This window comes from Lactuca serriola, chromosome 1 (assembly GCF_051521515.1).
Source record: "Lactuca serriola cultivar US96UC23 chromosome 1, Lser_US96UC23_V15, whole genome shotgun sequence".
Classification (NCBI taxonomy): domain Eukaryota; kingdom Viridiplantae; phylum Streptophyta; class Magnoliopsida; order Asterales; family Asteraceae; genus Lactuca; species Lactuca serriola.
The window spans coordinates 35,114,625-35,122,664 of record NC_136408.1 but is presented as its reverse complement, the minus strand read 5'-3'; the positions used below and the strand labels follow the sequence as shown (position 1 = coordinate 35,122,664).

General features: G+C 28.8%; 1 protein-coding gene across 1 annotated transcript; it reads left to right on the top strand.

Moving 5' to 3' along the window:
* Positions 1–6,080: 6,080 nt before the first annotated feature.
* Positions 6,081–8,040, top strand: AZG2 (Xanthine/uracil permease family protein). The gene has a single exon (XM_079023327.1). It carries the CDS (start codon positions 6,178–6,180, stop codon positions 7,828–7,830), a length of 1,653 nt encoding a protein of 550 aa, XP_078879453.1. The 5' UTR covers positions 6,081–6,177; the 3' UTR covers positions 7,831–8,040.

Below are 8,040 nucleotides of genomic sequence, written 5' to 3'. Positions count from 1 at the left end.
AAAACATAATGTTAAACAGGAGCGATTAGATGAAAAGTTTATTTCATGTTTGTAATCTGTCAGTTTTAATTCTTCTACTTGTACTCATTCTGCAGCTTCTAGTTACTTGCTAGATGTCTGTTTATCTATTTATTTTAAAAAAAGATGAAAAGTTTATTTTGAATTTGAAATATGAAATAAGTGAAAATTATGAGAAAAAAAAACGTTCAAAAAATTAATTAATTAAAATTATGTGTTTAATTGTTAGACCCGTGTATTAAATGAGTTATTATAATAAAATGTTAAATACAAATGTTTAAAGTGTAAATTTATTTGAAATTGAAATTGAAATTTGAAATTTGAAATTAATAATTATTATAGTAGGTTTAATTTATGGAAACTAAATTAATGATATAGTGGAAATGAATAATGAAGTAATTGACAAGTGTAAAATAAATATATTTCAAAATTATGACAAAATGACATATGGCCAAATAAATGAAAGAATGACAAGTGACAATAAAATTTTCATTTATTAGGGTAGATCTGTAAAATTAATTGCTTAGAGTTTTATAATAAAACCCTTCATGGAAAATATATAATTTACAATATAATTTAGCAATTATCAGAACATTTAAATAAAACAACCTGGGACTTATATGATATTAGATATTTGTAAGATTCGTTTTCTTTATAAAAGTTTAGTGCTTATATAACTAACAAAACATAAGATATATATATTTTTTTTGTGTGTATGTAAGCGACAATGGTCAAAAGGTAACCTAACTCTAATCAATGTAACATATTAAATTAAAAACATTTAAGCGTTCGTAAATACGAATTATATCGATATAAATTTAAGGGCAAATTATATAAAAGAACTTACATTTAATAAAACTTTATAAATTTAGCCTTTTGCGTATTTTAGATTTATAAAAGCAGGAAGTTTGCAATTTTTTCTTTCAATTTTAATAATTTGTGTATTTATGGTTCATTAACGCTCTTATGTTTGGCATAAAAGTTTTTTTCTTTTCATTGTTTATTAAAGCCCTTTAAATTTGATTTAAATTATCACAAAAAAATAAATCCGTGTATTTCAACCAAACTTAAGTGTTTTATTTGTCCTAATTTTAATGATTATTGAAATCTCTAAATATTATTAAAAGAGAACCTTTAATTCACCAATGAAACAATCAAGACCCTTGATTGTATTTCAATCATATGATTTTAACCATTAGATCAAATTGATGACATCATCTTCTCAAAAATAGAATTCAAACATTTAATTATAGAATCTTTAAATTTACCAATTACATTTCAAACACAATTACATTAAATTGTAGAATCTTTAATTATAAAATCTATTCATATTTAATTATAGAATCTATTCATACTTTAGAAAATATATTTCACAATTCGGGCATAATTACATTTAATTATAGAATCTTTAAAATCGACAATTATGTTATCAATTAAAGCATATCATTTTATTTATATATGAGACATCAGTTTCTCCATAAATCTAGCCAAAAACATGAATAACTGCCCTCATCTTTCTCCTCTATTTTTTCTCTTAAACCATAATTCCTTAATCCTCTTCTTCCTTATGCCAATGGTTGTGCTTCAGTTGATGCTTTGTGTATTCATAACAGAATGTAGTACCATAAGGTGGTTCCTTTTTCTCATGTATTCTTAGAATTTGCGTATTGCCTCTTCCTTGCATCTACAATTATCATACCTTTGCTTTGGCTTCACACAAATCTCTACAAACTGAAGCAAGCATCTCCTTCAAGACATCTTTTGACGATCTATGTCATCATTAACCCTAATTAATATTGTTCATAACTTAATTTAATTATTTATAGTTTTTGGCTTCAAAATTTAAACCTGATTAGTTTTTCTTTTTAAAAAAACTCAGAAATAAACATATCAATAATTATGTTATCTTTAATATATATTAAAACAAAAATCTTATGATATCATCTGAAACAATCTGGGTCATTGACTGCATTTCAATCTTATGTTTTCCACCTTTACATCAAATTGGTGACATTATCTTCCCCAAATGGAATGCATTTAATTTTAATAAATGTTTTCCAATTGTCAAACAGAATTAACTTAAATCCATTGAAATAGAATGTATTTAATTTTAATAAATTTTCCCTATTTTAAATCTTGAATTTCCGGTTATAAAGGTTTTAAAATAGTCAACTTTAAAAACATATTATTGGAAACCATTTCAATTAAGGCATTAAATATCAACCATTAATATAAATCCGTTTATATTAGCAAATCATTAATATAAAATCCATTTTTATTAGGAAACCATTAATACCAAAAAATCAGATTCAAATTATCACATACATATACGATTCATCCTTGAATTTGCGGCTCACATTTATTTTCGATCGTTACTTTTCTTCAAACCTTCTCCTACAACATCATTCTTATTGTTTATCACTTCCATCATCACTATCTGCTTCAAGCCTTCATTGTTGTGCACTAGAAGATCAGTACCTTCTTTTGCTTTTTTATATTTTTTTCTCGATTATTTTTTGTTCCCGTATCAAATATACGTATTCATATTATATTTTGATATTCTTTGTCACAGCTTACATGAAATCGATTAACATCATTCAGTCTAGATTAAGTCAAACAAAACAAAAATGTATAATTTTTCATATTAAATTCTTAACCTATTAACTTAGACTCGATACTCAACAACCTCTACAAACTGCAATACCTATGTGATTTTTTTTTTACAATTTATAGCAACATACATACCATGAAAAAAGAACTTTTAATTAAAACTACAACTTAGTTTTTTATCGGTAACAACAATATACAACACTTAATATCAACATCGTTTTCTACCGGTTTCTCTAAATATTAACATATGAACCATATCAAAAGTAGGCTAAGGAGTTAGAATCTAAACTAGGAATGATCTTATTTCCTTGAATATCATATTTATGGTATTATAGAAATTTTTTTATTTGATTGTAGAATCAAATTGCATAATTACAATTAACATTGTTTTTATTAAACTTTGTATGTAGGTATGAAACAGCAATAAGTATATTTTTGAAGGAACATTGTTCAAAATAATTTGTATAATCTAAATACATGTTAATTTAGTTCATTTCTATACTTTCCTGTAACATTGGATTTTTTTGTCATGTTACATTCAAAATATGGGTTATTAGAACAAACGTCTTAGGTGTTTGACGAAATGTCTCAAAGAATCTGACACAAGTTCTCTACGCTCACCTCATAACCATATATAAATTTTGGTTTTTTTTTTCTAGATTTTTAGCATCATGTGTTTTTTATGTTTCCAACTTTGTAGTGTTACATGTTTTTTTGTCTCATCCTCAGGTTTTCTATCTGTGATAGGGCTTCATTTTTTATATTTATTGTAAACTATCGATTCAATCTATGTCACTTTGTTATGACTTTTATCAACGTGATAAGATTCTAATAAATTGTCCATTTCTTGATTTTTTAGAAAAAGATGTTCTAACTGGATTATCATCTACGACTGTGGTATTCTATTTTGTTGATGAAACGATCTATGATTTGGCCATGATGATTTTTATGGATTATGTTTGGACTGATAATTATTTTTGTCATAAAAAAAATACATCCAACAAAAAGTGAAAGATAATTTTTTAAATTAATACCATCATTTAACTTTAAAAGATTTTTTTCAACTTTGATGGCATGTAACAGAGTTTTGGCTGAAATTTTCAATTTTGTCGGAATATAACAGGTTATGACTTAAATAATAATATTAGATATTTGGGCAATCAGGTTTTCTTCGGTTCTTAAATTATTTTGCAGAAAGTGGTCTAATTTGGTATTATTGATCTCACAAAAGGCAAGTCTCATGTCTCTTTTAGCATATCCATTGAGTTTAATAGTTTATTGTTCATATTTGTTTTAAAAAAAATGTTAAATCTTGTTTTAGTGAATGCAAGTCAGTAGGAAGTAAAGGTGCAAGAAGAGAAAAATATTAAATATGGGATGATCATGGTTATTTCAAGCCAAAATAAAATTCTAAAGTAACGAATGCTAAATTTAAAAGATAAACACTTGTAATGCAGAATAGATATTATACTTCCCAAATAAGTAACCAAAAACTAACCTCATCCCCAAATAAATTACATATTAACTAACATCAATAAATTATGATTATAATGTCTTGATTTTTAATTATACATTATAGAGAGTCGGTTAATATGTAGTCATTATTTTTATATTTGTATCGGTTTTGAACTACAAAAACTATATTCAAATAATAAAAATGAAATGTAACATATACAATGGTAATAATGCAAAAATAACCTTCAAATTTGATTTGATACAAAAAAAATAGTCTAAAACTTATTTCTAAAAGCAACAAGAAAAAACAACGAACTTTCAAAAAGAAATGAGAAATTGCAACGACTTTTAAAAACTATCAAGAATGTATAATATAGGATGATAATAATGCTTAAAAACACCGAGTTTGGTCTTATGCGAAAAAAGTAACTTTATATGAAAGTAGGATTGCAGTAATACTAAAAGAACCTATATGTTTTTTATCTGATGCAAAAGTGGTCGAAACATACTTATAAATTGACAAGAAATAGCAATGAACTTTTAATTCATCTTGAATAACCATTTAATAGTTATATGTGAAAGAATCATTGTTATAAAATAAAAATAAAAAATCATCATTTGTTTAAATTGTTTAATTCGTCTCATAATAACAAGTAAGTTGTGTGCCAATTATGTATTTTGACATTTTCAATGAGTAATGGGCAATATCTAAATCGAGCAAGCATAAATGTTTTTATATTTCTTTGTTAGAGTTTTTTTTTTTTTTTTTTTATATTTAATATTGTATGTGTGTGTGGGTGTGGGTGGTGGTGGTGGTGGGGGGTTATGTGGTTCATTTCATATAAAATAATAAGTTGTTATTTTTTAAAATAAACAATTCTATTTCGAAATATAACCATAAAATAATAATGTTTTTTGAAAGTACTTTGTTAAACATTGGAATATACTTGCGTAGAGCCGTTTTTGTGCATAGTTAACTATATGTAGCTGTTTCCGGTGTCACAAGTAAAAAAAAGTTTGAAGATACTTTGTGGCGATGAAGGTCGTTCAACTAATAAAACAAAAAATGTTGTTTACAAAGAGGTCCTTCAACGACTATATATATTTACCAACCTCAGTGTATTTTATACACATTTCAATAATATCAATAACCCTAATTTTTTTTTATATATATAATTATTCTGCAATATCTATATACATTTATATTTTATTTATGTGTTCCCCGCGTTTAATGCGGGTCATAATCTAGTAATATCTCCCTATATTAATAAAAGAGTAGCTTTTTTGTCATGTGTCACCATATTAGACATTGTAATTAATATCATGACACTTGTCAATCTATTGACATTTGTAATTAATATCATGACACTTGTCATTCTATTGGCACTTGTAATTAATATCATGACACTTGTCAATCTAATAATTCTCCATTTCAAATTTCAAAATTCAAAATTTAAATCACATTTTAATTACATTAAATTAATAATATTAGAATAAAAATAAAATAAAATTTATATCAATTATAATAAAATATAATTTATACAAATTATAAGATAATATATTTTACGTATTTATTTGAACCAACGATTATAATTTTATATATAATTAAAAAAATATCTTTTAATTAATAAGTTATTTAAAATTATTAATTAATAGTTTTGAGTTTTTACTTAGAAAATTTAACTAATTTTTTAACCGTGGTTCCCACGGGTTATAAACTAGTTTTATGAAAAATGAATAAAAAGTTCAAAATACAAAATCTTAAAAATCATTTCAGCTGATATTTTTTAAAATCTCATGTTATCAATGTGATGCATTTTTTAAAGGAAAAAAAGTAAGTTTTTGTACACAGCTCAAATAAAACAAGTAAATTCCTAGAACAAAAACAGAATCTTTCACAAACTTCGAAAAGACCCAGTTAGGTTTCCATCATTTAAAATTGATCCTTTTTCTCCCTACATTTAAAGCAAGATACAAGTCATATTGCATTATTCACAAGTAGAGATAACACACACTACGGCCAATAAAAAGAGAGATGTGTGTCTTATAATAAGAGTAAACTAGGCAAACCTCTCAGAGAAAGGTTACTCAAATATGGGAGGAGGGGGGTTGTGTTCAAGATACGGAAATGGGGTTTGTGAAAAAATGGGGAATTTATGGGAAGATTTTGGAAAAAAATTGAATGATTCGATTTCAAATAGCAAGATTGGCAAATATTTCAAGTTACAAGCTCGAAAGACTTGTTTCACACAAGAACTTCGGGCTGCAACCGCGACATTTCTCACCATGGCCTACATCATCACAGTCAACGCCACAATCCTGACTGATTCCGGTGGGACGTGTTCTGTTTCCGATTGCACTCCTCCTCCTTCATCCAACCAAACAACAACATTTATTTCCCCAGATTGCATGTTCAAACCCAATATCGGTTATGAAAATTGTCTTTCAAAGCTAAAAAGCGACCTTATTGTCGCCACTGCTTTGTCATCGATGATTGGGTCATTAGCCATGGGAATATTTGCCAACTTGCCTTTGGCATTGGCTCCTGGTATGGGCCCAAACGCTTACTTGGCTTACAACCTAGTGGGCTTTCATGGGTCGGGGTCCATTTCTTATGAAACAGCTATGGCCATTGTATTGGTTGAGTCTTGTGTTTTTTTAATTATTGCAACTTTTGGTCTGCGTGCCAAGCTAGCGCGACTCATACCCCGATCGGTTCGGTTAGCTTCCGCAGCCGGAATCGGGCTTTTTATAGCGTTTGTGGGCTTACAAGCTAATCAAGGTATTGGGCTTGTAGGTCCTGATCCTGACACCTTAGTAACCCTAGCAGCATGCACTAGTAAAAATTCGATTACCGGGGCATGTACCGATGGAATCATGCAAAGCCCAACATTTTGGTTGGGCTTAGTCGGGTTCCTAATCACATGTTATGGGCTAATGAAGGATATTAAAGGAAGCATGATTTATGGTATCTTGTTTGTCACCTTAATATCATGGATTAGGCACACGTCCGTGACGGTTTTTCCCGACACACCTGTAGGCGACACAAGATATAATTACTTCAAAAATGTGGTAGATTTTCACAAAATCGAGTCCACCCTAGGTGCAATTAGCTTCGTCAATTTTAACCGAAGTGAAGTATGGGTTGCCCTATTCACTTTATTATACGTAGACATACTTGCCACCACGGGTACGTTATATACAATGGCAGAACTCGGGGGTTTTACTAATGAAAAAGGCGGTTTCCAAGGGGAATATGTAGCATACATGGTCGATGCAGGGACCTCAATCGTGGGGTCCACGCTTGGTGTCTCTCCAATCGCCACTTACATCGAATCCTCAGCTGGGATTCGAGAAGGTGGCAGAACAGGATTAACTGCAATCCTTGTTGGCTTTTATTTCTTTTTATCAATATTTTTCATTCCATTATTTAGCAGTGTGCCACCATGGGCCATTGGTCCATCTTTAGTCATGGTCGGGGCTTTGATGATGAAGGTGATCAAAGATATCGAGTGGGATAACATTAAAGAAGGTGTACCCGCATTTGTGACCATTTTACTCATGCCTTTAACATACTCGATTTCGAATGGGATTATTGGGGGGATCGGGATGTACATTGCTCTTAGCTTGTATGATTATGGAGTTTGGTGGTTCAAATGGTTGATCAAGATTAAGAAGATGGTTTCAAGAGAACAAAATCAAGTATCTGCTAGCATTGCAGCTGATCGAATTGTTGAGGTGTTGTGAATATTTTAGAATTATCTTTCCTTTTGTTTTATTTTAAGATGGAAGAAGATGCACGAGCTACCATGAGAATGGTTTTCTGTGGCAGTTCCTGCATCTTTGATGGATAATTTAGGTTTCTATCCTTTATGTTTTGTTGTGTTTCTTCTTTCCATGAACTTTGAAATCTAATATTAGATGTTAAACTTGTGTTGTTGGATAATTTAATTTTAA

Bases quoted from the DNA above. Each gene is read 5' to 3' on its own strand.
- AZG2 (XM_079023327.1), top strand. From the start codon at position 6,178: ATGGGAGGAGGGGGGTTGTGTTCAAGATACGGAAATGGGGTTTGTGAA.